The 27,313-nt window shown below is 55.2% G+C and overlaps 1 protein-coding gene and 2 long non-coding RNA genes across 19 annotated transcripts; 2 read left to right on the top strand and 1 right to left on the bottom strand.

Annotated features, from left to right (window-relative positions):
* The first annotated feature begins 9 nt into the window (after positions 1 to 9).
* On the top strand, positions 10 to 12,625 carry LOC149911465 (uncharacterized). Of its 9 annotated transcripts, none has more exons than XM_090133764.1 (16): positions 10 to 634; positions 3,726 to 3,851; positions 5,590 to 5,813; positions 5,955 to 6,457; positions 6,541 to 7,006; positions 7,520 to 7,581; positions 8,136 to 8,289; positions 8,541 to 8,797; positions 9,132 to 9,202; positions 9,556 to 9,635; positions 9,758 to 9,869; positions 10,235 to 10,358; positions 10,932 to 11,069; positions 11,389 to 11,531; positions 11,736 to 11,861; positions 11,971 to 12,625. In XM_090133764.1, exons 5-16 carry the CDS (start codon positions 6,928 to 6,930, stop codon positions 12,089 to 12,091), a joined length of 1,467 nt encoding a protein of 488 aa, XP_089989890.1. In that variant the 5' UTR covers positions 10 to 634; positions 3,726 to 3,851; positions 5,590 to 5,813; positions 5,955 to 6,457; positions 6,541 to 6,927; the 3' UTR covers positions 12,092 to 12,625. The 9 variants fall into 9 exon arrangements, with proteins under 9 accessions (XP_089989890.1, XP_089989889.1, XP_089989888.1 ...); XM_090133763.1 differs by having other exon boundaries at positions 3,723 to 3,851; XM_090133762.1 differs by lacking the exon at positions 10 to 634 and adding an exon at positions 1,961 to 2,874.
* LOC149911464 (uncharacterized) lies at positions 11,860 to 19,748 on the bottom strand. Of its 2 annotated transcripts, XR_016463299.1 has the most exons (4): positions 18,853 to 19,748; positions 14,059 to 17,323; positions 13,763 to 13,956; positions 11,860 to 12,071 (listed from the first exon to the last, which is right to left on the bottom strand). It is a non-coding gene; the product is annotated as an uncharacterized LOC149911464 (long non-coding RNA). The 2 variants fall into 2 exon arrangements; XR_016463298.1 differs by having other exon boundaries at positions 13,763 to 17,323.
* A 383-nt stretch (positions 19,749 to 20,131) lies between these two features.
* Positions 20,132 to 27,166, top strand: LOC149911463 (uncharacterized). Of its 8 annotated transcripts, none has more exons than XR_016463288.1 (8): positions 20,132 to 20,758; positions 21,226 to 21,497; positions 21,592 to 21,923; positions 22,085 to 22,998; positions 23,847 to 23,975; positions 25,714 to 25,937; positions 26,079 to 26,581; positions 26,665 to 27,166. It is a non-coding gene; the product is annotated as an uncharacterized LOC149911463 (long non-coding RNA). The 8 variants fall into 8 exon arrangements; XR_016463290.1 differs by having other exon boundaries at positions 20,133 to 20,758; positions 21,388 to 21,497; XR_016463291.1 differs by lacking the exon at positions 21,226 to 21,497 and having other exon boundaries at positions 20,134 to 20,758.
* The last annotated feature ends 147 nt before the right edge of the window (positions 27,167 to 27,313 follow it).

Raw genomic sequence — 27,313 nt, 5'->3', positions numbered from 1 at the left:
GAAAGCGGCGCTCCGCCGCTCCGCTGCCCCGCCGCCGCCCTCGGGGACGCCGCGCGGTCGGGGGAAGGCGGCGCGGGGGCACCGCCGCCGGCCCCGTCCGTCCCCCGTCAGAATCCGGCTGTCCTCGGAGGGGGAACCGAGCCGTCCTCCGTCGTTGCGGCGAGGCGCTGCCGGGCTGCGAGAAGCGGCGGCTGACCGCGAGAGGCGGGACCCGCCCGGTGTCCGGGAGCGGCTCCTGGCTGAGCCGGGCAGCCCCGGAAGAGAGGGAGCGATCGCACGGATCGAGGCGCGTTCGAGCCCGGCACGGAGTCCGGCCCAGCGGAGTCCGCTTCTCGCTCGGCTCCAGTCATCGGCAGCGCTGTGCTGAGCTGCTGCCCCGCAGCTGCAGTCTCCAAGCGCCGTTTTCCATCTGATGCCGTGGAGACGGCGCGCCCTCCCTCATTGCAGCGCGTAAAGCCGCCCCCCCGGCAACAGCGCATGCGTGATGGCGTCCCCATGGCGACAGCGCCTCGGCGCGTGCGCCGCGCCGTCCCCGCTGAGTGACGTCACCAGCCCCGCGACCCGAGGAGGAGGCGGCAGTGCGGAAGTGGGGCGGCGCACCCCGGGGCTCCGAGCGCCGCCTCAGCTTCTACAGGTGGGTGTTCGGGGGGGGGCACCGGGGCGGGGCCGGGGTTAAGGGGGCTGGGGGCCACGTGCCGCTCTGCGTTGGCCCCGCGGGGTCTCTGTGGCGCTCGGGGCTTCCGCTCGGCGGGGGCAGCTGCCTGTGTCTCCCCGCCTCCCCCGCCCCGTGTATTTCACTGCCCTCCTCCCCTCCCCCCGCCACTGGTCGCCCACAACCTCCCCCGTCGCTCTGTGTGACCCCCGGGGTTGCGCCTCCCCTCCCCTTTTTCCCCCTTCCAGTTCCCCCATTCTGATCACTGTAGTCCTCTTCATCATCATCAAATCATCAAATCACCAAGGTTGGAAAAGACCTTCAAGATCATCCAGTCCAACCATCCACCTACCACCAATATTTTCCCACTAAACCATGTCCCTCAGTACGACATCTAAATGTTTTCTGAACACGTCCTGGGAAGGTGACTCCACCATCTCTTTGGGCAGCCCATTTCAGCATCTAACCACACCTTTGAAGAAGAAATTTTTCCTAATGTCCAATCTGAATCTTCCTGGCACAACTTGAGGCCATAAACAGACAACCTGCTGTTAATACTTTTCCTAATGCCCTGACAATACTGAATGAGAAACACATCAACCTCCTGCTAGATATCTCCGAATCAAGTCAGTAGAACAACAAAGAAAGTAGGAGATGCTAACATCTGAGAAAAAATACTGAGAAGGGGAAGTAAAACAAGAAGAAGGCAATGAAGTGGCAGGTGGATTGTCCCTCCATACCTCTGCTGGTCCTTCACTAAAATTCTTTTCTGAGGGCAGGGCTTTCTTCTCACTGCAATTTCTTGTTTCCTGCAGCCCTTCCCTAAGGCAACAGACACATTCCTGCCAGCTGCATTAATAACTTCCACCTTGTGACACTGAAAACAGTGGGGAACTGTTTAAAAGCATCCTGTCTTGTACAGATACATACAGAAGCAGCAATTACAGTAACAAGAGGAATAATAACGACAAGAAAAAGCACAAGGTGGAAAAAGTCTGTGAAGAAAGTGTGGGCGAAAGCATTTTTTCAGGTTCCTTGCACGAAATATTCCCAAGCAACAGACACTGTGAAGTGGGAGAAATCCAGAACTTCTACAGCATTTTGTCTGAATGCCCTCACAAAGAGAAAGGAGCGGGCTTCAAGACAGGTATCAGGATTTGGCCAATAATAAAACATACCTTTAGTTTTAAATGTGTTCCTTAACCCATTGTGTTACTTTGGCTCTCTCTGAAGGGTTGAAAACTAAGTGCTTTTTTCTCTGCTTGTAATCCATTTCCTGTGGGTTGTTACCACCTATCTGTCTGGCAGGAACTACCCAGTTACCCTGCTGATCAAACCTTACCTTTGGATGTCATCCAAAATTACTTAACAGAAAAGAATCCAACTGGCATATCTACTATGAGGAGAATGAGCAACATTTCCTTGAAGAATTTACTCAAAGTAGGCGTGCGTATTATGTGCCAAGAAAAGAAGGAAATTTGATGCTAGCATCAGTTGATGAACATTAGCATATATTCTTTATATGGTACATGCTGAAGGCAATGCTGGAAAAAAAAATATGAAGAAAAATCATTGTTTTAAGGTCTTCCTGCCTCAATTTAGGGAAAGAAAATGGCAAGTTCTTCAATGGAAAGGCTTTTTTGTTGTTTTGTTTGTTTGTTTGTTTGTTTTCCATGAAGAATGGAAGTACTTCAAGAGATGGGGGTTTTGTTGTCAATGTCTAAACAAAACATTTGCATTGAATTCAAAATCTGTATGTTTCAGCGTGTCCAACACAGCCAAAATATTTTGCTTAGAGAAGGCAGGCATGTGTTACTATTTTCAATGCGTTTCATGTTTTAAAAAAAAAAAAAAAAAAAAAAGTCAATAATGAAGCATTCACTCTGTTGATCCAGTTCTCACTGAGTCATTAAGGGCAGGGAACAGAAGAGACAGAAGGATATGAGACATCTTTGAACGCAGCGTATACAGCGGACTACTGAGAAATTCAAACCCAAACGTCTAGACTAAGTGGAAAAACTTGAAGGAAAAGAAAATAAAAACAACACACAAAAACACAACTTGGAACGAAGTCAAAAAACCAGGATGAAATGAAACAAACTCCATCTCCCCTCATGGAGATGTTTTGATGCAGTTTGGCAGACCAGCTATATGCTCACTTCCTGCTCCCAGGCCAGCTGTGAAGATTGCTCTCTGAATTCTGGACTCACAGAATCGTTAAGGTAGGAAAAGGCCATGAATATCATCTGGTTCAACCGTAGACCTCTGGAAGGTTTCCTCCCAGACCACCACCCCCTTCCTTCAGGGGACAGGTGCCATGGTTTATTTTAGTGGGCAGCACCTCCTCAACTTAAGTTCCCTTGCCTTCAGTTCTCTTGCCCCTCTGCAAACACAGCAGCATGCCCCTAAAAATAAACAAAGAAATAAATAAATAATCCTGTGGTTTTGACACCTGTCCTCAAATTCCATGTCTGCTTTGACAGAATTACATGTTTTTAGAGGAGTACTTGGCCTGTGATTTTCAGTTAGTTCTGTCAAGCAGTGCACAGACCTTGGTCTCTGTAAAATGGGGCTCTCAGATAGGGTGAGCAAAGCTCACATGAGGGGAAATCACTAAGGGCAGGCTTGTCAGCAGGTTTGAATCTATCCCCTGAACAAAAAGAAGTGAAAAAACAAATTTGGCATCTTGGAGCCCAAACTGGCAGGCCTGATCTGAAATGACATTGCAGTTTTCATTAGCTAGTAGGAGCTGATTTTTTTCCTCCTTATCCAACACGACCTTGAAACATACCTTAAGCTTAAGTAGGTTGTTGTAGTCTTCAGGGGCCTATACTGGCTTTCCACTAATGGAAACTAAGTTTTGAACTCCAGGGGATGAAATGAGGTGAACAAAATTGTCTATCTATCTAGTCACAGCTGTAAGATTTAAGGCATATGAAATAAAAAATGGGGCAAAAGGGACACCAAGAACCAGTTTGAACTTTAAGGTAGTAGAATATGTATAGGGCTGGAGCTGAAGAAGTAGCTTAAATAAGAGTCTTGTTTCTTGTTTTTGGCTTTTGTGGTTCAGCAGGGTGCAAGGATGACAAATATTTAATAGCAGACCACTTCTGCCACAAAGCATGGCCATGGCTACAGAGGCTGGATGATGTCAGAGGATACAGAACAGCAGTCGTGTGATTATCCAGTGCATCACGTGGTAAGTAGGGGAGCTAATATGACTCTGACACCAATTCTTAGTCTACAGGCTTTTGTAGGATGGTATTCCTTAGCAGTATCTTTCACCTGGGGGTAAAGGGAAGGAGACCAAACATCCTCGGACAACCACATGCAATTTCTCACCATCATCAAAAAAGTAACCTGCTGTCAGTCATCTGGCTTGCTCCCTTCTGAGGTTACAACCCTACAACAAAAGCAATTCAACAACAGACCACTCATAAACTCACGGTCAACAAAAATAGTTCTTTTTTCTATTGCTGGAAGAGCTGCAGCAGTTTCAGTCTCCCGATGAGCTATACCACTGCAGCACTTCTTTGGGCTTGAGTTAGTGGTGCACCACTTTAACTTAGTAGGCTTAGTAAAATACAGAAGGTACTTCACCTTTTTACTGAGAGGGAGGGCAGGAGAGGCAAAAATTGCTACTTTTTGCAAACTACCCTCAGTTTGCAGTATCCCAATGCTCTGTATGAAAGCCTAAAACCACAAAGAAAATGACTATATCTTTAAATATTAGCAATGCAATTTCCTTTCTTCTATTCTTGTGAATTCCAACTGCTTTCCTGATGTTTGCACTTACCAAGTAGACAACCCAGTGATTACTTTCTGTGATCAAACCTGGCAGCTGTGAACTCAAAAGGGCAGGCTGGAACGAAAGCAACACAGCAATGCTGGAGAAAAGAACAGCGTGGCTTCACGTGGTGATGGAGCTTTGTTTCCTATCTCCTCTGAAATTCTGCTCTTTCACATACCCTGCTGTTGTACAGCAAGAGGAAAAAAACAATCAGTGAAAGGGTTGAGTTTGTAGGAGACATGAGCTCCACTTGAAGAGCCATGAGACGTTGGCTGGTATGCTGGTTCAAGGGTATGCTGGTAACTCGTAAACTGAGAAGCCTCCAAGTAAACACTCAGTGTGTCAATAAAAGGCTTGGTGGAGGGCAGAGAAATGTGCTGCTCCTTAAGGCGTGGTGCCCCCATGAACGGATGCACACGGTGTCCATCTCTGCTCTGCATTTAACGCAGGGCCCATGTCCCAGCCCACGTCCCAGCCTCGGATCGCGTCCCGACCCATGCCTCGAAGGACTACATCGCAGTGCTCGCCCTATACGCGGGACCAGCTGCTGAGCCCAGATCCCCCAGCGGGGGCAAGGGGCTGCTCAGTAGGGCTGCCCTTTATGCTCTCACCCCCTCGGGCCCCTCCTGCGAGTCTAGGGGGCGCCGAGCTCGAAGGTCGCTCGATGAGGGCCGGGGGTCGCCGGTCCGGTCCGGTCCGGTCCGGGGCAACGGCGAAGGGCCGTCCGCACACCCCGGGAGCTCCCCGACAGCCCGAGCGGCCGCAAACAGGGTTAAGGCCGAGGCGATTTGCGCGTAATCCCCGGCACGGCCCGGGGAAAGGGGCGCGGTGCCGGGTAGGGGCGGTGAAGGTTCAGGGAGGGCAGCTCGGCTAGACCCCCGGGAGCCGGGGGAGGGAGCGGAGCCGGTGGGGAGGGAGGACGGGGCCCGGAGGGGGCCGGGGGGAGAAAAGGGAGGAGCGGCAGGGGGTGGAGGGAAGGAAGAGCGGCGTGGGGAAGCCGAGCGGCGGAGGGAGGGAGGGAGAGGAGGAGGCGGCGGTGGAACGCGCTCGGCTCCGTGGGCCGAAGGTGCCCACCCCTCCCCTCTGTGCCTCCCCCGTTTTGACCTCCAGGGTCCACCTGTCTGCCCCCCCCCCCCCCCGATCCCAGCACCGGATGCCAGCACCGGGACAACCGCCTGTCCCGAAGTCCACACTGTCACTGTAACCGTGGAATCTGGGGCCGTACCAACCCGTCTACCTCAAGAGCCCCATCAGCGTCCTACAGCTCCTGGAGCCTGGTGTCGCTGTCACCCTGGCTGTCCATGACTGTCCCAAGCTGTCCCCCCTGCCATGGTGGCACAACTGCAGCGCGGTGCCATCCTCATTGAAGAGGTGACGAGGAGGGGTACAGGGAGGGGGGCTGGGGGCAGTTGGGGGACACGTGGGGTGTGACATGGGGTTGGTGGTGTCACCATCGTTGGGTATCACCTTCACTGGATGCCATTGGGTGTCATCGAGTGTCACTGTCTTCAGGTAACACCGTGACACCGTGACCTCGATGTGGAACAGCCGTGATGCAGTGTCCCCATCCCTGGCTGTCACTGTTGTTACCGTCATCCGGTGTCGCCATCACTCGTGTGTCACCATCCCTTGGATGACATTATTCCCTGTGCTGTGATCACCACACAGAGGTAGGCACTGGTGGCCCCGCGTTGTCACCGTGCTGTCTCTGAGCCTCTTGCTGTCCTTTGTCACCCCTCCAGGCCTGCCTACAGCCGGACTCAGTGACACTGGAGCCCTCTGGTGCCCATCATTGTCTGCCACGAGGACGGGGACACACACGGTGGTGAACTCTGTGCCACCACCAGAGGAGACCACATGTGACATCAGCGTGGCACAGCCGTGATGCAGTGTCATCATCGTTGTGCGTCGCCAGCAGCTCACCAGCTTCAGCCTGTATGACACGTGGCAAGTTCTCGTGCCATTTGCCGAGTAAACCACGGTGACTGTCAATAATGATATTTCAACCTCGTGAGGTGTGTGTGTGCCTGTGAACGCACAGGTTTTTGTTTATTAAGCAGACGTGAAACAACTTCTCTTACTAAGCCATTAAAGTTAGGCTTGCGTTCTTTCATAACAGAATTCAGTAAGTTAACTGGAACTCCTCCTGGAAGAGGAGATCTCCTCTCCATGCCAGTGACCCAACAGAGCTCCAGGTGACCCGGGCTGATGTCACAGTGCGATGCGCTGCATCACAAGGAGATCTTCCACAGGGCAGCATCAGTGCCAGCACTTCCCTGCAAGGCCTGGGCGCTGCTGCAGCACTGCTCAGGGGCTCTGTCCTTCTGCGGTCAGGAGTTGGCTCAGGGGCAGCAAGGCTGCACTGGGTGACCTTTGTTGACACGTGGAGGAGCAGGGGCACTTTGCGGAGAATTGTTGGTTGGTTGAGGAGCCTTGTTTGTGGAGGGCATCCTTAGTTCTGAGCTGAGGGCTGTCGGCCAGCGACATGGAAGGCTGCTGGACTGTGAGCCTCAGCTCGGAGCTGGTCTACACGTTCCCAACGCTGCTGGAACTCTCTACCAAAGGTAAGGCTTTCCAGACTCCCTTCCCAAGGCATCGCACGGGGCTGTTAGCTGTCCAAAGCCTCAGCTCCTGCTCTCTGTGCTTGGCTGGGCATGGCTGGGGGCTGCTGCAAGAGCCCTGCCCAAGGGTCCAGCTCTTCTGGGGACCACGTGGCAGCCAGGTCCCAATAGTAGAGCTGCCCAGAGCCCCCAGGTTCCTTTAGGCATGCTCAGTCCCCTGTGATAGGGCAGTCCAAGACCAGGTTTCCCTGGGAGAACACACCTACAGGTGCTTCCGTAGGTTCCTGCTCTGGGAGGAAAGGCATCCTGTGTCCCACAGGCTTCCTATGTCCCCGTTTCCCCTCGGGGCCCTGAATAAGGCTGAAATCAGAGCAAAGCCCAGCTCTGCTAGCCATGGCGGTGCTTTTCTGGGGTGTGTGCGTGTGCCTGTATCGATCACTGTCTGTGTGAGGAGCTTGCCAAGCAGTTGTGAAGAGGCTGTCCTGGAGCATGACATGTCTTTTCTTTCCTTTGCAGAGATTGTGGCGGTCTGGGATGCCGTGTCTGATTACATCCTGGAACAGATGAAGCTGGACAAGGTGGGCTGGTGTGCTGGTGGCCCTCGCCCTGGAGAGAGGTTCAGTCCCGCCAAGAGTGTGGGCCTCACAGAGCAGTCCCTCCCTGAGCACCACACTGAGCAGCACGCTGAGCCCAAGCCGGGTGCCCAGAGCAGCCTGTTGGCCAACTGGGAGGGAAACCCAAGGCCAGAGCTGCCCTGAGCAAACGTTTGGCACACGCAGGGGCTTTGCTCTGCCCTGTGATCAGAACGGGGAGAGCCAAGGGAGAAATGGGTGGGGGATTTTTTCTGGCCCTATGCCAAGGATGTCCTTGGGAATAAGTCCCAGGCTTAAGCCCTGTGCTGTAAATGCCCGGGCTCTTCTCTAGCCAAAGGATGTTGGGAAATACTATGCGAAGGTGACTGTCTTGCAGGGATCACAGATTTTTCCAAAGCTTTCCGGAGAGCCCCATCTCACCCTGCTGTCCATCAGGAGTGGGGAGGGCGGAGAGCAGTGACCCCATGCTCTTGATGTTTGTGGCTTTTGCCGCCCCTAAAGTACACACTCGTCAGCCTTTCTGTCTTTTCCCCGTGCAGGGAGTCCTGGTTCCGGGGCTTGGGGTCTTTGCTGGGGTCCGAGAGCAATTCCACAGCAAAGAAGAGGCAGTTTCGGTGCTAAGGCCTGTCTTCCAGCTGGACATCGGGGTGCTGTGGCTGCAGGACCTCCAGTCTCCCAACGACATCATCCCTGGTGAGAAGGCAGCAGCCACCTTCCCCTTCCTGTCCCACGTCTGGCTGGGTGTGTTATCCCTGCTCTCTGGAAATGGCCGGGAGCAGCAGAGAATTGTCTGCAAAGCTCGGGGTACAGCGTGAGTTCGTCCCGAAGGAACCACAGCTCAAGAGCTGTTTCTCCGAAAGACCTTTTCTATGGGATTTGGTCACGATCATGTTGCATGGGAATGTGGCTTGCTGTGGCAGTGAGGCTGTGCCTTCTCCTTGCAGACGATGTCAAGATTGAGTCGCTCAACTACCGGCAGCTCTCGCGAGCCTCCGGCGTCCCGCTGAACGTGGTGCTGCGCTGCGTGCGAGAGAGCGTGCTCTTATACTGTCACCTCCTGAGGAACAGGGAGCCCGTCTCATTTGTCTTTAAGAACATTGGCGTTATGACGTGCCAAGACGACTTCCTCCTCATGAGGTTCTTCTGCAGCTGCATTACAACGCTGGAAAGCAATGCCACCGTCCTTTCTCTGTTCCGCACTGTAAGTTGAGGAGGTTTTGAGGGTGCGCCATCAGATCACTGCTGGCCAGCCTGGATGTGGCAGGCCAGTCCAATGCTTGTCCCCACGGCTTTCTCCACTGGCAAAGAGATTTCCTGGATCTCTGCCCCTGCAGAAAGCCTGGCAGTGCTCTTGCACAGCCTCTCTATTTGGCCATCCTGCTCCTTCAGAGCAGAACAAAGCTCTGATGTTCACGGAAGAGGCTTTGGTGGAGAGCAGCTTTCTCTTGGCATGGGAGCCAGGCTTGCTTCCTGTCAAGAAGAGCCATGAAAAAATGGCCTTGGCAAGCCTCCAGCAGGTCTGTGTCCCTTTGCAGAGATTTTGGACAGAAGATTCTGCTGACTTCGGGCCAGAGACCACCGCCCATGGGATCCGGGTGTTCCCGAGGTGAGCGCATTTCCTCTGCAGCACTTAGCTGGCCAGGAGACAGGCTTATTTCCCACCTCCTCCTCTGAGACGTGCCCTGCTGGGTCTCCGTGCTCGGCATCCAGTCGGGTAGAAATCCTGGAAAGTCTGGCTCCTGGGAATCATGGTTGTGTTACTGGTGCCCAAGCTGTCCCGATTCTCATCAGAGAGAATGGACTGCACGTGCAGAGGAATTTGGGCTACGTGTGCTGGTTTGGCATGGCCAGGAAGGAAAAGGATGCCACGCTTTGCATAGCACATAGATAAATACTGCCACCCAACTGTGTGGGGTAGGAAGTCATCCTTCTTCAAGGGTTGTCACTCTTTGTTTCCAGGTTTCAGCTCACTGTGGAAAAGAGCAGAGCAGAGGTTGCCGCGGAAAAGAAAGCTGCAGTAGAGCGGAAGATGAGTAGAGGTGAGGGAACGGGTCCCAGCTGTAGGGAGGTGGGCCCTGTCCCGTGCCGGGTGACCGGATCCAGGTTCACGTGCTGTGTCCGTGGGGCTGCTCTGAAGAACTTCTTTCTGTCTTGGTTCCAGGGGGCTCTGCCGGCAGGCTGCTGCAGAGGCGGAAGACACTTCCCCCCTCCATGCTGCTGCAGCGCAAGCCAAGCTCAAGGCAGCAAGACGTGGTGAAGGAGCCTTCTGCCAGGTGAGAGCCTTGGGCGAAAAGAAGAAGGAGATGCGTGTGCTCGTGTAGGAGTAGCCTCCCCTTTGGAGCTGCCAGCTCTCAGCACCCAGAAAGGCTCCTGACACACGTGTCCCAGTGGGAGCCGTTCTCTCCAGGGATGGCAAGCACGCGGCACAATTGCTCGAGGCAGACACGCCAGCTTCATGTTCCACCCTGGCCCCCGATCCCTGGGGGAGCTGAATGCTGATCCCCATTGATGGCAGAAGCTCTTCTCCCTTCAGGGGTCTCTCCGCACTGCACCGGAGCCCATCTTTACGGCTGTGGGAGCACGGGGGGAGACCGAGGTGCCCTGGGCTCCTGCAGACTCCTCTTGTGTCTGTTTGCAGCGCGCTCCCGCCATGTGCAGGCAGCTCCCGCGGGACGAAGAAAGCGGGACAGAAGGAAGCATCTACTCCTGCCCAGACCAGCACTGCACTCCCTGCCACAGAGGAGTCTAAGAGGGTGCTGCAGGTACCGGCCCTGCCTTGCTACGGGGACTGTGCTGCTTGAGACTGCACAAATGACAGAATGGTAGAATCATAGAGAAGTTTGGGTTGGAAGGGGCCACTCAGACCACCTAGTTCCAATCCCCTGCTGTAGGCAGGGACACCTGTCTCTAGACCAGGTTGCTCTAAGCCTGACCCAGCCTGGCCTTGAGTGCTTCCACAGGGAGGGAAGCAAAAGCCTCTGTGTGTGCAGTGACCTGGAGCACAGCCCTTGGGGTGCCATCATTTCACATTTCTACCCGCTCCTTCAGCTCCTCTTCAGTAGATGGAGGGTGCTGCACACCTTCCCTATCTTTTCTCGCCTCCTGGCCTGCCACCTGCCACAGCACTCTGATTTTGAGCAGGGGCCATGAGAGTGGAATACGACCTCTGAGCCACGTTTGCTACAAGTTGCGGATCCCGTCCTGCCTTTAGGGCCCCTGGTCCTTCAGGGACAAAACAGTGCTGACCGGCTGCCAGAGGCGAGGAGCAGGAGCGTGGAGCTGAAGGAAAGTCCCAGGGGCTGAGGCTGATCCTGTATGCTGCTGTGTCTCTGCAGGAGCTCCGGGAAGTGTCTGCATTGTGGAAAGAAGTAGACCGCACGTGGCCCATGCACCAGCAGCAAGTAGAGCAAGCACGGGCAGAAAGGGCGGCGTGGGAAGGCTGGAGCGTAGGGGCGGACCAGCGTCCACCCCAGGTACTGTCAGGGATCGAGCCTGCTGGCAACAGCCGCCATCCTCTGAGCCAGGCTGCGAGCTCAGCAGGACTGAGGGGGTGGGGAGCGGGACAGGCACCGTGCAGCATGGCAGGGGCTGGCCTGCTCCTCCTGGGGAGGAGAGCTTGGCACCTCGCAGGGAGAGCCCTGCAGGGAGAAGGGAAGGGCGGCGGGCAGCCGTGGGCTGGCAGGGCCAAGTCTCCTGCTTGCCGGGGCCTGCTGCGGGGCCCTTGACAGAGGGCTTCTGAGAAACAGCCCCGTGCTCCCAGCCACTTTGCTGACAGCGTCTCCTCTTTGGCAGCTGATGGCCAGGCAGAGCATGCGTGCTCCGCATCCTCCAGCCCAGCCCAGGGGACAGCAAGTGGAGAGGAGGTGGAGGAAGGATGTGGATCCTCTGCCGGGAAGTAAAATGGGAACAGCGACCAAGCTGGCACTGCATGCTGAGTAAGTGTGTGCGGGCTCTGCTGGCTGCCTGAGGCACTCGGGCAGCTGTGACCCTGCAGCTCGGGGACAGGCACGGCCCGGCCAAAAACTCTGGCGGGGTGCAAGGGTGGGGACACGCGGCAGCACGGGGATGCTGGGCTGGGTGAGGGGAGAGGCAGGGGGGCTCAGCAGAGCCCAAGGGATGACTTTCTCCTCCTGCTGCAGCCTCCTTTCCCCACGAGTGGCTCAGGTGCTCCAAAGGTTGGAGCCGCGCCTCCATCAGCAAGAGGCTTTTGCCAGCACAGCGGAAAGAAACCGGCAGAAGCTGGAGCTGAAGCGGCAGCTCCCCTGGTGAGCTCCACAGGCAGCAGATCCTGAGAGCCGGGCTGGAGCCCAGCCTGCACTACTTGCCTGCGCTCAGCCCGTAACGCTCCGTGCGCTGTTCTTTTCACCTCCGCAGTGCTCGATGCTCGCGTCGCTCCAGAGGGGAAGGTGCAGCCAACGGTGGTGACCGCGGTGGAGCTCTCGGCAAGGGGGCTGGGAAGCTGTCCAGATTTCCACCTGTGAATGGAAGATCATAGAATCAAAGACTCATTGAATGGCCTAGGTTGAAAAGGGCATTGAAGGTCGTCTAGTTTCAACCCACCTGCTATGTGCGGGGTCGCCGACCACCAGACCGGGCTGCCCAGAGCCATATCCAGCCTGGCCTAGAACGCCTCCAGGGATGGGGCATCCCCCACCTCTCGGCAAGCTGTTCCAGCACGTCACCACCCTCCGCGGGAAGAACTGCTAACATCTAACCAAATTCTGCCCCCCCTTCCACAGTTTAAAACCATTCCCCCTTGTCCTGTCACTATCCAGCCTCGTCAACGGCCGTTCCCCCTCCACTTTATATCCTCCCTTCAAGAATTGGCCACAATGAGGTCTCCCCGGAGCCTTCTCCTCACCAAACTAAGCAAGCCCAGTTCCCTCCACCTTTCTCAATAGGAGAGGTGCTCCAGCCCTCTGATCATCTTAGTGGCCCTCCTCTGGATTCGATCCAAAGCTCTGCGTCTTTCTTGTACTGGGGCCCCAGCCCTGGACGCAGTACTCCCAATAAAAATAAATTGGCCTTATTTCCAGTCGGTCTGCTGGTGTCGTGTCTGTTGCCATCAACTAATGTGATGGAGCCGTGCTTTGAGAGAGGAGTTTGGGTGGCAACAAGAGCTGCTCCCAAGGCCCGGTAGGCCCATGCTCTCCAAGAGCGGATTCCCAGGACGGCAGCCATCTCTGCTGGCCGTGCACACTTCCTGTGCAGAAGAATTGATGTGTCCCCTCGTATCCCCATAGCTCCCTCCCAGCAACAGAAATTCCGTGGGAGAACCGCAGGGGAGCTCTGTGGGGACGAGGAGCAGGCAGGGGCACAGGGAACATGAGGGCTTCTGAAAGGCCTCTCCTTTCCCCAGAGGGCTTGTGAGCACTCCTGCCTGCAGCTGGGAACTGTATTGCCAGGAGCTCTGCAAAGGTGGATTTGCTTGTAACTGTAGGCAGGGAGTTTCAAACCAACACTGCCGTCCACAAGGGGAACATTTACATTCTCTGTCTGACAGCACTGAGACAAAGATTTGAGCTGGCAGTCTGAAGGCCACATTAAGCTTGACTGGAACAGCTGTACAGTGAGAAACCATTTGCCTTTTCACGGGGAACACAGCTGGAAGGGAAATCCAGAACAGGGGAAAGGAAGGCAGATGGTTGCCAGGCAGAGCTCTGAGCGCAAGGAGATCTTGGAGTGGATGCTCCTGGAAGAGATGCTCAGACACATGCGAGATGAGGACGCGATCCAAGACAGCCAGCACAGCTTCACCAAGGGCAGATCGTGCCTGAGCCATCTGGTGGCCTTCTACATTGGGAGTGCCGGCACTGGTGGTCCAAGGAGGGGCAACTGATGTCATGCACCTGGGCTTGTGTGATGCCTTTGACATGGTCCCGCCCCATATCCTTATCTCTAATTGGAGAGAGATGGATTTGAGGAGCAGCCTCTCGAGTGGATAGAGAATTGGCTGGATGGTGGAAGCCAGAGGGTTGTTGTCAGTGGCTCCACATCCCGGCGGAGGCCGGTCACCAGCGCTGTCCCCCAGGGGTCCATCTGGGGGCACACTAACACTACTCGATAGCCTAATGGGGTGTGACTGATCAGCCCCGCCCCGCTGCCGGTACTGCTGGCTCTGCCCTCGCCCCGTTGCCGGCTCGTTAACGGGAGCCCCCGCACTTACCGCTCACCGACAGCGATCGCAACCCTCCTTGCGGTGTAGTCCCGCGTACGGGCGGCTTACGGTTTCTCCTCGCTGAAACAGCCCGCCTGATCCTCACAGCCCGACTCCTCCTCTCCGTCTGTGGTGGGCAGCGACGCGAGGCTGCCCTCCCAGAGGCTTCTTCTCGGCGGGGGCGCGGATGCAGAGCCGTTGCCCTGGCGACGTCCCCGCCGCGTCAGCCGCTCTCGCCAGAGCTGCCCGGCCGCTCTGTTGTCTCGGGGATCCTGGGTGAGGGGACCGAGCGAAAACCCCCGTACCTCGCGGTCGGTCGCTGCGGTTCTGGCTGGAACAGCTCCGAAGCAGCGAACCTCGGCGATCGAGGCTTCTTGCGAGGCACAGTCATTGAGGCAGAAGGGAGAAGCGTTCATTTGTGTCCCCGTGCGAAGTTCCGGAGGAGAAACGAGGCTGTTCTCCCCCTGAAGCCGAAACGGAAAGTTTCGGAACTATCGCTCATGGGTTCCTTTTGCTAAACTCACACGTTGGTTCTTAAACCGATGTGCTAATCCCTGCTGCCGAACAGAGCACCCCACATCAATCCCTCCTCTTCCTTTGAGGATTATGGTGTTTGTATGGTTGGAAATATCCAGATAATTGCATAGAGAGACGCTTGGAAGGAGGATCGAGGGGAGTATCTTGATGCCTGCCTGTTGCATCCCATCCTTGGAGCTCTGCCCTCCCCCGAGTCGCTCTCCCACCTCCCCAGGAGATCCCTGAGGGCTCTCCGTCCCCCCACTCTCCCGGTCTTCTTCACCCCCCACTGCCCTTCGAGCCCCACTCAGGCTTCAGGCCCCGTGCCCCCCGTCCCCCACCCAGGGTATTTCACTGCCTTCCCCCCACCTCCACCACGGGTCGCCTACAACCCCTGGAGTCCCTCAGTCTGACCCCTGGGGTTCCACTCTCCCCCCTGTCCCCACCTCCAATTCCCCCATTCTCATCGATGGAGTCCTCGTCCACCCCTCCCCAGTTGTTCCTCCACCAGTGTCTGCCCCTGTTCCCCATTCTGACCCCCAGGGTCCCATGCCTGGCCCCCTCCCATCCCGTTCCTTCCTCGGTCCCCCACTCTGATCCCTTGTGTCCCCTTTCCCGCCCCCCCGTACGTCTTCCCATTTTGTCCCGCAGATTCACCCCCCCCCCCAGTCCCCTCTACCTGACCTCAAGAATTCCCTGTCCCCCCAAATACCCCCACTCTAATTCCCCTATTCTGAACCATAGTCTCCTACCATCCCCCAGTCCCCTCAGTTTGCCCCCCTCCTTCCTGACCCCATTTTCTGATCCATAGAGTCCCCTGTACCCCCCATGCCCTCCTTCCTGACCTCTAGAGTCCATTCCCCCATTTTGACCCCCAATATTCCCTAACAGGACCCCCCTTATGTCCCATAGTAGCCCCCCACAACCACCAGCTCTTCCCTCCCTCCTTCCCCCAGGCCCCCTTTCCACTCATGGAAGCTTCATTCTCCTCCCCCCAGTCATCCCCCCACAACCCCCACTCTCTGCCCTAGACCCCCTTTACAGAATCACAGAATCACAGAATCACAGAATCACAGAATGGCCAGGGTTGGAAGGGACTTCAAGGATCACAAATCTCCAACCCCCCTGCCACATGCAGGGCCACCAATCTCCCTGTTTAATGCTAGGCCAGGCTGCCCAGGGCCCCATCCAATCTGGCCTTGAACACCTCCAGGGATGGACAGGGCATCCACAACCTCTCTGGGCAGCTGTTCCAGCACCTGTAAAGAATTTCCCCAACGTCCAACCTAAATCTCCCCTCCCTCAACTTCAAACTATTTCCCCTCGTCCTGCAGTCATCAACCCTTTCAAAGAGTTGATTCCCCTCCTGTTTGTAGGCTCCTTTTAGGTACTGAAATGCTGCAATGAGGTCACTCCTCAGCCTTCTTTTCTCCAGGTTGAACAAGCCCAACTCCCTCAGCCTGTTTTCATAGGGGAGGTGCTCCAGTCCCCTGATCATCTTCGTGGCCCTCCTCTGGACCCTCTCCTGTCTTTCTTGTACTGGGGGCTCCAGACCTGGACGCAGTATTCCAGATGGGGCCTCACAAGAGGGGAACAACCAAGAACAATCACCTCCCTGTCCCTGCTGGCCACCCCTCTTCTGATGGAGCCCAGGATACCATTTGCCTTCCGAGCCACAAGGGCACACTGCTGGCTCATGTTAATTCATCCATCAAGACCCCCAGGTCCTTCTCCACAGGGCTGCTCTCAAGGACCGCTCCTTCCAGTCTGTAGGGATGCCTGGGATTCCTCCGGCCCAAGTGCAAAACTCTGCACTTTGCCGTGTTGAACCTCATCAGGTTCACCCGGGCCCACCTTTCTAGCCTCTCGAGGTCCCTCTGAATGGCATCCCTTCCTTCAACCGTGTCGACCGCACCACTCAGCTTGGTGTCGTCAGCAAACTTGCTGAGGGTGCACTCGATTCCGTCATCGATGTCATTGATAAAGATGTTAAAGAGCACCGGTCCCAAGACAGACCCCTGGGGGAAGCCACTCATTACCAGCCTCACCTGGACATGGAGGCATTGATGACCACCTTCTGTCTGCGGCCTTTCAACCACTTTCTTATCCATCGAGTGGTCCACCCATCAAATCCACATCCCTCCAGTTTGGAGAGAAGGATGTGGTGGGGGACCATGTCAAAGGCCTTGCTCAAGTCCAGGTAAATGACATCGGTCGCCTTTCCCTTGTCCACCGATGCCGTCACTCCATCATAAAAGGCCACCAGATTGGTCAAGCATGACCTTCCTCTGGTGAAGCCGTGCTGGCTGTCACGGATCACACGCCCTTTCCTCATGTGATCAAGCATGTCATCCAGGATGATCTGTTCCATGATCTTCCCAGGCACAGAGGTGAGAATTCACTGGCCTGTAGTTCCCAGGGTCCTCCTATTTTTTTTTTTAATATTTTATTTTTTTTAATTATTTCTTTTACACCCTATAGAAGCTCCCCACAACTCCCCAGTTTTTCCCTTCCATCCCTCCCTTCATCACCAGAACCCCTTTCCACCCCACAGCAGTCCCACTCACTCACACCTTCCCCCCCTAGATTCCACACAACCCCCCTTTCCAGTCCAAAAAAGTCCCACTGACCCCTTTCTCACCCCACCCACACCCTCCTTTATCCCCTCTTATCCCCCCTTGGAATCATGCAGAAGGATCTGCATGAGACATCCTAGAGAGGTTTGGGGGCTCCAGGGGGCTCTTCTGGACTCAACCAGAAGAGTCTGGAGATATCCCAGAGGGACCTTGGGATGTCCAGGGAGTCCCCGGGTTGGTCCTGTGGCACCATGGAAGGATCTGGAAGTTCCCACTATGGGCCCAAGAGCTCTGAGGAGTCCCTGGGCTGATCTGGAAATGGCCCAGCAGGGTCTGGTAGGGTCCAGGGAGTTCTCATGTGGGTCTGAGTGGTCCTGGAGTCATCCAGAAGGGTCTGGGGATGTCCCAGAGGAGTCCTGGGGTGTCCAGTGGGTGCTCATGCGAATCTGGGGGGTCTGGCCATCCGTCTCATCATCTGCTGTAACGTGACCACAGCACTTTCATCAGTGGTTTGGACTCACAGCGACAAGACGCACTTTGTCAACTGTGTCACCAAGGAATCATAAGAATTGGAATCGTTGGAACTGGTTAATATGGACTGCTGTTTGTACTCTACAGAACCCATCCTTGTTCAGTGTATTAATTTTAGTTTAGCTACTTTTAGGATTGTTTTTGAACCGTGCTTCTTTTTCTCTTAATAGCGAAGGGGGAGATGTGGGATAAAGAAAGTCATTATCTTGCTAATGAGTAAAGAAACTTAGCAGTAACTTGAGCCAGACGTAAACACACACGAGGCTCCTGCTTCCTACATGTAAGTTGCTGTTGCACGGGTATAAAAGGTTGTAAGCATCTTCAGTAAAGGTCCTTCATCCTTCCTTCTGCACCAGCAAGGGAGTCTGAGCCTCTCTCTCCGCACCAGCAAGGGAGCTCGGAGTCCTCTTGCCAACAAAGAGGAGAGGAGAGGAGAGAAGGAGAGGAGAGAAAAGATTGAGCAGAACAAAGGAAAAAGGGAAGAGAGGAGCTTGTAAGGGGGAGAAGAGTGATGAACAAGAGGGGAGAAGAAAGAGGGCAGAACAGAAGAGAGGATACAGGTAAGAAGAGCAGATCTAAAAAGATCCTTTTTCGGAGCCGGACACCATCACTCTGATCAGAGTGCTGTCATCTGTTCCCAGGCCCTAGAAAGCAAAGCAGCCACGTGCACAGAACGTGCTGGAGAATCACTGACAGACACAAAGGTCTCAGTGCCCAGTCTTGTGCAGGAGCATTTACCTGCTCTTAATTACAGCAATTTTGCATTAATGGAGCGATCCATTAGCAGCTAGTGTGGAGAAGAGGAGGCCCAGGGCAGACCTTATTGCTCTCTATAACTACCTGAAGTGAGGTTGTAGTGAGCTGGGTGTTGGCCTCTCCTCTCATGTAACTGGTGACAGAACTAGAGGGAATGGCTTCAAGCTGCACCAGGGGAGATTTACGCTGGACGTTAGGAAATACTACTTCTCTCAAAGAGTGGTCAGGCAGTGGAATGGGCTGCCCACGGAGGTGGTGGAGTCACCGACCCTGGAGGTGTTCAAGGAACGTTTGGATTTCGTGTTGAGGGATATGGTTTAGTGAGAACTATTGGTAATAGGTGGACGGTTGGACTGGATGATCTTACAGGTCTTCTCTAACCTTGGTGTTTCTGTGATCTTCTGTGATCTTCCCAGTCCCCAGTCCTGCCCTGTGCTGGTGCTCTGCAACAAACAGCAGTCCAACACACTGTGTCCCTGCAGAATCACAGAATCGCTCACGTTGGAAAAGACCTTCAAGAGCATCGAGTCCAACCATGACCTGAGCAAAGTACCCCAACTCTAACAACCCTCCTCTAAATCATGTCCTGGAGCACCACATCCAAACAGTTTTTAAACATGTTTGGGGATGGTGACTCAACCACCTCCCCAGGGAGCCCATTCCAGTGCTCAACAACCCTTACTGTATAGAAGTTTGTCCTGATATCCAACCTAAACTTACCACATGCCTGTGCGTTCTGTGCAACCCCACAGATGTGACAATGGGGACTGGCTTCTGCACTGGCTTCTCAAAGGAAACGGTGTCAGGAGGAAGCAGCTGATCCTGCCACTCACGCTGCTATTCTGGGAGTCCCTCCCCAGGACTCCCACAGCTTCCTCTTCCCAGCCCCGCTCAGCTCCTCGCGGGCTGCAGACGCTGCTGAGGCTCTCGCACTCCACGGCCGTCATCTTCTTCTCGTGCTGCCGGACCGCTCTCTGCAGGGCTGCGCTGAGTTCCTGCCGCTGCAGCCAGAACCGCAGCTCCCGTGCTGACGGATGGAGGAGCTTCGTGCCGGCACCCACAGCACGTGGTCCCCGGGCTGCCGGTGGCACGGCAGGATGCTCCCCTCCCTGTCTCCCATCGCCCCTCAGCTACGCCATCCGCCTATAATCTGCCTAAGGATTCCAAAGACCCTGCAGAGGGCTCCGGTCAGGCCGATCGACGGCTGATGCCAACGGCACGAGGTTCGACACCACCACACGCCGGGTCCCGCACTTTGGTCACAACGACCCCAGGCATCGCTGCGGGCTTGGGGCAGAGCGGCCGGAAGGCCGCGTGGAGGAAAAGGATCCGGAGCTGCGGGCCGACGCTCGGCTGAACGCGAGCCAGCAGCGCCCTGCGCAGGCGGCCGAGAAGCCGGCCGAGCAGCAGCAGCAGCTGATCGCCCCGCGCTCAGCCCCGCCCCGCACAGCGCCGGCCTCGGGCCGGCACCGCGACCGCCGCCTGCAGCGGGACGCCAAGGTGCCCCGGAGCCGCTCGTCTCCAGCGGGTTCCCCACGCCACCGCCGGGCCGCGCCGCCCGCCCGGACGCCCCGCTCCCCCACCTGCCGGCGGCCGCCAGCCCGCGCTCGCCGCTCTCCAGCAAGGCCCGCACGGAGCGGGGCGGGGCGGGGCGGGCCCGGCCTCGCTGAGGTCCCCCACGTCCCCGCCCTCCTCCCGCAGCCGCAGCCGAGGCCCCGGAAGCGGAGCGGGCGCACGACGGCAGGCATCGCGAGGGCAGCCGGGCTGGGGCCACGGGGACGCGCGCGGTGATGTCGCAATGACGGCGCGCCCGCGGACAGAAAGGACCCCGCGCGGAGCGCCCGCCCCGTTCGGCGCACCGACCAATGACAGAGCGGAGGAGGCGGGGCCGAGCGCGGGCTCTCCGCCAATGGCGGCTGCGGACGCGGGGCCGCCGCCATGGTGATGCCGATGGCGCCGGCGGGATGGAGGAGCCGCGGGGCTCCGTGCGGGGAAAGCGGCGCTCCGCCGCTCCGCTGCCCCGCCGCCGCCCTCGGGGACGCCGCGCGGTCGGGGGAAGGCGGCGCGGGGGCACCGCCGCCGGCCCCGTCCGTCCCCCGTCAGAATCCGGCTGTCCTCGGAGGGGGAACCGAGCCGTCCTCCGTCGTTGCGGCGAGGCGCTGCCGGGCTGCGAGAAGCGGCGGCTGACCGCGAGAGGCGGGACCCGCCCGGTGTCCGGGAGCGGCTCCTGGCTGAGCCGGGCAGCCCCGGAAGAGAGGGAGCGATCGCACGGATCGAGGCGCGTTCGAGCCCGGCACGGAGTCCGGCCCAGCGGAGTCCGCTTCTCGCTCGGCTCCAGTCATCGGCAGCGCTGTGCTGAGCTGCTGCCCCGCAGCTGCAGTCTCCAAGCGCCGTTTTCCATCTGATGCCGTGGAGACGGCGCGCCCTCCCTCATTGCAGCGCGTAAAGCCGCCCCCCCGGCAACAGCGCATGCGTGATGGCGTCCCCATGGCGACAGCGCCTCGGCGCGTGCGCCGCGCCGTCCCCGCTGAGTGACGTCACCAGCCCCGCGACCCGAGGAGGAGGCGGCAGTGCGGAAGTGGGGCGGCGCACCCCGGGGCTCCGAGCGCCGCCTCAGCTTCTACAGGTGGGTGTTCGGGGGGGGGCACCGGGGCGGGGCCGGGGTTAAGGGGGCTGGGGGCCACGTGCCGCTCTGCGTTGGCCCCGCGGGGTCTCTGTGGCGCTCGGGGCTTCCGCTCGGCGGGGGCAGCTGCCTGTGTCTCCCCGCCTCCCCCGCCCCGTGTATTTCACTGCCCTCCTCCCCTCCCCCCGCCACTGGTCGCCCACAACCTCCCCCGTCGCTCTGTGTGACCCCCGGGGTTGCGCCTCCCCTCCCCTTTTTCCCCCTTCCAGTTCCCCCATTCTGATCACTGTAGTCCTCTTCATCATCATCAAATCATCAAATCACCAAGGTTGGAAAAGACCTTCAAGATCATCCAGTCCAACCATCCACCTACCACCAATATTTTCCCACTAAACCATGTCCCTCAGTACGACATCTAAATGTTTTCTGAACACGTCCTGGGAAGGTGACTCCACCATCTCTTTGGGCAGCCCATTTCAGCATCTAACCACACCTTTGAAGAAGAAATTTTTCCTAATGTCCAATCTGAATCTTCCTGGCACAACTTGAGGCCATAAACAGACAACCTGCTGTTAATACTTTTCCTAATGCCCTGACAATACTGAATGAGAAACACATCAACCTCCTGCTAGATATCTCCGAATCAAGTCAGTAGAACAACAAAGAAAGTAGGAGATGCTAACATCTGAGAAAAAATACTGAGAAGGGGAAGTAAAACAAGAAGAAGGCAATGAAGTGGCAGGTGGATTGTCCCTCCATACCTCTGCTGGTCCTTCACTAAAATTCTTTTCTGAGGGCAGGGCTTTCTTCTCACTGCAATTTCTTGTTTCCTGCAGCCCTTCCCTAAGGCAACAGACACATTCCTGCCAGCTGCATTAATAACTTCCACCTTGTGACACTGAAAACAGTGGGGAACTGTTTAAAAGCATCCTGTCTTGTACAGATACATACAGAAGCAGCAATTACAGTAACAAGAGGAATAATAACGACAAGAAAAAGCACAAGGTGGAAAAAGTCTGTGAAGAAAGTGTGGGCGAAAGCATTTTTTCAGGTTCCTTGCACGAAATATTCCCAAGCAACAGACACTGTGAAGTGGGAGAAATCCAGAACTTCTACAGCATTTTGTCTGAATGCCCTCACAAAGAGAAAGGAGCGGGCTTCAAGACAGGTATCAGGATTTGGCCAATAATAAAACATACCTTTAGTTTTAAATGTGTTCCTTAACCCATTGTGTTACTTTGGCTCTCTCTGAAGGGTTGAAAACTAAGTGCTTTTTTCTCTGCTTGTAATCCATTTCCTGTGGGTTGTTACCACCTATCTGTCTGGCAGGAACTACCCAGTTACCCTGCTGATCAAACCTTACCTTTGGATGTCATCCAAAATTACTTAACAGAAAAGAATCCAACTGGCATATCTACTATGAGGAGAATGAGCAACATTTCCTTGAAGAATTTACTCAAAGTAGGCGTGCGTATTATGTGCCAAGAAAAGAAGGAAATTTGATGCTAGCATCAGTTGATGAACATTAGCATATATTCTTTATATGGTACATGCTGAAGGCAATGCTGGAAAAAAAAATATGAAGAAAAATCATTGTTTTAAGGTCTTCCTGCCTCAATTTAGGGAAAGAAAATGGCAAGTTCTTCAATGGAAAGGCTTTTTTGTTGTTTTGTTTGTTTGTTTGTTTGTTTTCCATGAAGAATGGAAGTACTTCAAGAGATGGGGGTTTTGTTGTCAATGTCTAAACAAAACATTTGCATTGAATTCAAAATCTGTATGTTTCAGCGTGTCCAACACAGCCAAAATATTTTGCTTAGAGAAGGCAGGCATGTGTTACTATTTTCAATGCGTTTCATGTTTTAAAAAAAAAAAAAAAAAAAAAAGTCAATAATGAAGCATTCACTCTGTTGATCCAGTTCTCACTGAGTCATTAAGGGCAGGGAACAGAAGAGACAGAAGGATATGAGACATCTTTGAACGCAGCGTATACAGCGGACTACTGAGAAATTCAAACCCAAACGTCTAGACTAAGTGGAAAAACTTGAAGGAAAAGAAAATAAAAACAACACACAAAAACACAACTTGGAACGAAGTCAAAAAACCAGGATGAAATGAAACAAACTCCATCTCCCCTCATGGAGATGTTTTGATGCAGTTTGGCAGACCAGCTATATGCTCACTTCCTGCTCCCAGGCCAGCTGTGAAGATTGCTCTCTGAATTCTGGACTCACAGAATCGTTAAGGTAGGAAAAGGCCATGAATATCATCTGGTTCAACCGTAGACCTCTGGAAGGTTTCCTCCCAGACCACCACCCCCTTCCTTCAGGGGACAGGTGCCATGGTTTATTTTAGTGGGCAGCACCTCCTCAACTTAAGTTCCCTTGCCTTCAGTTCTCTTGCCCCTCTGCAAACACAGCAGCATGCCCCTAAAAATAAACAAAGAAATAAATAAATAATCCTGTGGTTTTGACACCTGTCCTCAAATTCCATGTCTGCTTTGACAGAATTACATGTTTTTAGAGGAGTACTTGGCCTGTGATTTTCAGTTAGTTCTGTCAAGCAGTGCACAGACCTTGGTCTCTGTAAAATGGGGCTCTCAGATAGGGTGAGCAAAGCTCACATGAGGGGAAATCACTAAGGGCAGGCTTGTCAGCAGGTTTGAATCTATCCCCTGAACAAAAAGAAGTGAAAAAACAAATTTGGCATCTTGGAGCCCAAACTGGCAGGCCTGATCTGAAATGACATTGCAGTTTTCATTAGCTAGTAGGAGCTGATTTTTTTCCTCCTTATCCAACACGACCTTGAAACATACCTTAAGCTTAAGTAGGTTGTTGTAGTCTTCAGGGGCCTATACTGGCTTTCCACTAATGGAAACTAAGTTTTGAACTCCAGGGGATGAAATGAGGTGAACAAAATTGTCTATCTATCTAGTCACAGCTGTAAGATTTAAGGCATATGAAATAAAAAATGGGGCAAAAGGGACACCAAGAACCAGTTTGAACTTTAAGGTAGTAGAATATGTATAGGGCTGGAGCTGAAGAAGTAGCTTAAATAAGAGTCTTGTTTCTTGTTTTTGGCTTTTGTGGTTCAGCAGGGTGCAAGGATGACAAATATTTAATAGCAGACCACTTCTGCCACAAAGCATGGCCATGGCTACAGAGGCTGGATGATGTCAGAGGATACAGAACAGCAGTCGTGTGATTATCCAGTGCATCACGTGGTAAGTAGGGGAGCTAATATGACTCTGACACCAATTCTTAGTCTACAGGCTTTTGTAGGATGGTATTCCTTAGCAGTATCTTTCACCTGGGGGTAAAGGGAAGGAGACCAAACATCCTCGGACAACCACATGCAATTTCTCACCATCATCAAAAAAGTAACCTGCTGTCAGTCATCTGGCTTGCTCCCTTCTGAGGTTACAACCCTACAACAAAAGCAATTCAACAACAGACCACTCATAAACTCACGGTCAACAAAAATAGTTCTTTTTTCTATTGCTGGAAGAGCTGCAGCAGTTTCAGTCTCCCGATGAGCTATACCACTGCAGCACTTCTTTGGGCTTGAGTTAGTGGTGCACCACTTTAACTTAGTAGGCTTAGTAAAATACAGAAGGTACTTCACCTTTTTACTGAGAGGGAGGGCAGGAGAGGCAAAAATTGCTACTTTTTGCAAACTACCCTCAGTTTGCAGTATCCCAATGCTCTGTATGAAAGCCTAAAACCACAAAGAAAATGACTATATCTTTAAATATTAGCAATGCAATTTCCTTTCTTCTATTCTTGTGAATTCCAACTGCTTTCCTGATGTTTGCACTTACCAAGTAGACAACCCAGTGATTACTTTCTGTGATCAAACCTGGCAGCTGTGAACTCAAAAGGGCAGGCTGGAACGAAAGCAACACAGCAATGCTGGAGAAAAGAACAGCGTGGCTTCACGTGGTGATGGAGCTTTGTTTCCTATCTCCTCTGAAATTCTGCTCTTTCACATACCCTGCTGTTGTACAGCAAGAGGAAAAAAACAATCAGTGAAAGGGTTGAGTTTGTAGGAGACATGAGCTCCACTTGAAGAGCCATGAGACGTTGGCTGGTATGCTGGTTCAAGGGTATGCTGGTAACTCGTAAACTGAGAAGCCTCCAAGTAAACACTCAGTGTGTCAATAAAAGGCTTGGTGGAGGGCAGAGAAATGTGCTGCTCCTTAAGGCGTGGTGCCCCCATGAACGGATGCACACGGTGTCCATCTCTGCTCTGCATTTAACGCAGGGCCCATGTCCCAGCCCACGTCCCAGCCTCGGATCGCGTCCCGACCCATGCCTCGAAGGACTACATCGCAGTGCTCGCCCTATACGCGGGACCAGCTGCTGAGCCCAGATCCCCCAGCGGGGGCAAGGGGCTGCTCAGTAGGGCTGCCCTTTATGCTCTCACCCCCTCGGGCCCCTCCTGCGAGTCTAGGGGGCGCCGAGCTCGAAGGTCGCTCGATGAGGGCCGGGGGTCGCCGGTCCGGTCCGGTCCGGTCCGGGGCAACGGCGAAGGGCCGTCCGCACACCCCGGGAGCTCCCCGACAGCCCGAGCGGCCGCAAACAGGGTTAAGGCCGAGGCGATTTGCGCGTAATCCCCGGCACGGCCCGGGGAAAGGGGCGCGGTGCCGGGTAGGGGCGGTGAAGGTTCAGGGAGGGCAGCTCGGCTAGACCCCCGGGAGCCGGGGGAGGGAGCGGAGCCGGTGGGGAGGGAGGACGGGGCCCGGAGGGGGCCGGGGGGAGAAAAGGGAGGAGCGGCAGGGGGTGGAGGGAAGGAAGAGCGGCGTGGGGAAGCCGAGCGGCGGAGGGAGGGAGGGAGAGGAGGAGGCGGCGGTGGAACGCGCTCGGCTCCGTGGGCCGAAGGTGCCCACCCCTCCCCTCTGTGCCTCCCCCGTTTTGACCTCCAGGGTCCACCTGTCTGCCCCCCCCCCCCCCCGATCCCAGCACCGGATGCCAGCACCGGGACAACCGCCTGTCCCGAAGTCCACACTGTCACTGTAACCGTGGAATCTGGGGCCGTACCAACCCGTCTACCTCAAGAGCCCCATCAGCGTCCTACAGCTCCTGGAGCCTGGTGTCGCTGTCACCCTGGCTGTCCATGACTGTCCCAAGCTGTCCCCCCTGCCATGGTGGCACAACTGCAGCGCGGTGCCATCCTCATTGAAGAGGTGACGAGGAGGGGTACAGGGAGGGGGGCTGGGGGCAGTTGGGGGACACGTGGGGTGTGACATGGGGTTGGTGGTGTCACCATCGTTGGGTATCACCTTCACTGGATGCCATTGGGTGTCATCGAGTGTCACTGTCTTCAGGTAACACCGTGACACCGTGACCTCGATGTGGAACAGCCGTGATGCAGTGTCCCCATCCCTGGCTGTCACTGTTGTTACCGTCATCCGGTGTCGCCATCACTCGTGTGTCACCATCCCTTGGATGACATTATTCCCTGTGCTGTGATCACCACACAGAGGTAGGCACTGGTGGCCCCGCGTTGTCACCGTGCTGTCTCTGAGCCTCTTGCTGTCCTTTGTCACCCCTCCAGGCCTGCCTACAGCCGGACTCAGTGACACTGGAGCCCTCTGGTGCCCATCATTGTCTGCCACGAGGACGGGGACACACACGGTGGTGAACTCTGTGCCACCACCAGAGGAGACCACATGTGACATCAGCGTGGCACAGCCGTGATGCAGTGTCATCATCGTTGTGCGTCGCCAGCAGCTCACCAGCTTCAGCCTGTATGACACGTGGCAAGTTCTCGTGCCATTTGCCGAGTAAACCACGGTGACTGTCAATAATGATATTTCAACCTCGTGAGGTGTGTGTGTGCCTGTGAACGCACAGGTTTTTGTTTATTAAGCAGACGTGAAACAACTTCTCTTACTAAGCCATTAAAGTTAGGCTTGCGTTCTTTCATAACAGAATTCAGTAAGTTAACTGGAACTCCTCCTGGAAGAGGAGATCTCCTCTCCATGCCAGTGACCCAACAGAGCTCCAGGTGACCCGGGCTGATGTCACAGTGCGATGCGCTGCATCACAAGGAGATCTTCCACAGGGCAGCATCAGTGCCAGCACTTCCCTGCAAGGCCTGGGCGCTGCTGCAGCACTGCTCAGGGGCTCTGTCCTTCTGCGGTCAGGAGTTGGCTCAGGGGCAGCAAGGCTGCACTGGGTGACCTTTGTTGACACGTGGAGGAGCAGGGGCACTTTGCGGAGAATTGTTGGTTGGTTGAGGAGCCTTGTTTGTGGAGGGCATCCTTAGTTCTGAGCTGAGGGCTGTCGGCCAGCGACATGGAAGGCTGCTGGACTGTGAGCCTCAGCTCGGAGCTGGTCTACACGTTCCCAACGCTGCTGGAACTCTCTACCAAAGGTAAGGCTTTCCAGACTCCCTTCCCAAGGCATCGCACGGGGCTGTTAGCTGTCCAAAGCCTCAGCTCCTGCTCTCTGTGCTTGGCTGGGCATGGCTGGGGGCTGCTGCAAGAGCCCTGCCCAAGGGTCCAGCTCTTCTGGGGACCACGTGGCAGCCAGGTCCCAATAGTAGAGCTGCCCAGAG

This window comes from Phasianus colchicus, unplaced genomic scaffold (assembly GCF_987193195.1).
Source record: "Phasianus colchicus unplaced genomic scaffold, bPhaCol1.hap1.1 HAP1_SCAFFOLD_107, whole genome shotgun sequence".
Lineage (NCBI taxonomy): Eukaryota > Metazoa > Chordata > Aves > Galliformes > Phasianidae > Phasianus > Phasianus colchicus.
Note: the sequence above shows the minus strand (reverse complement) of the source record. Positions and strands in the feature narration are given on the sequence as shown.

Coding starts and splice junctions, on each gene's coding strand:
- LOC149911465 (XM_090133759.1), top strand. CDS start 7,330: ATGTCCCCGTTTCCCCTCGGGGCCCTGAATAAGGCTGAAATCAGAGCA. Junction 8,290..8,540: donor TCCCAACGACATCATCCCTG/GTGAGAAGGCAG, acceptor TTCTCCTTGCAG/ACGATGTCAAGATTGAGTCG. Junction 11,070..11,388: donor CGGACCAGCGTCCACCCCAG/GTACTGTCAGGG, acceptor CCTCTTTGGCAG/CTGATGGCCAGGCAGAGCAT.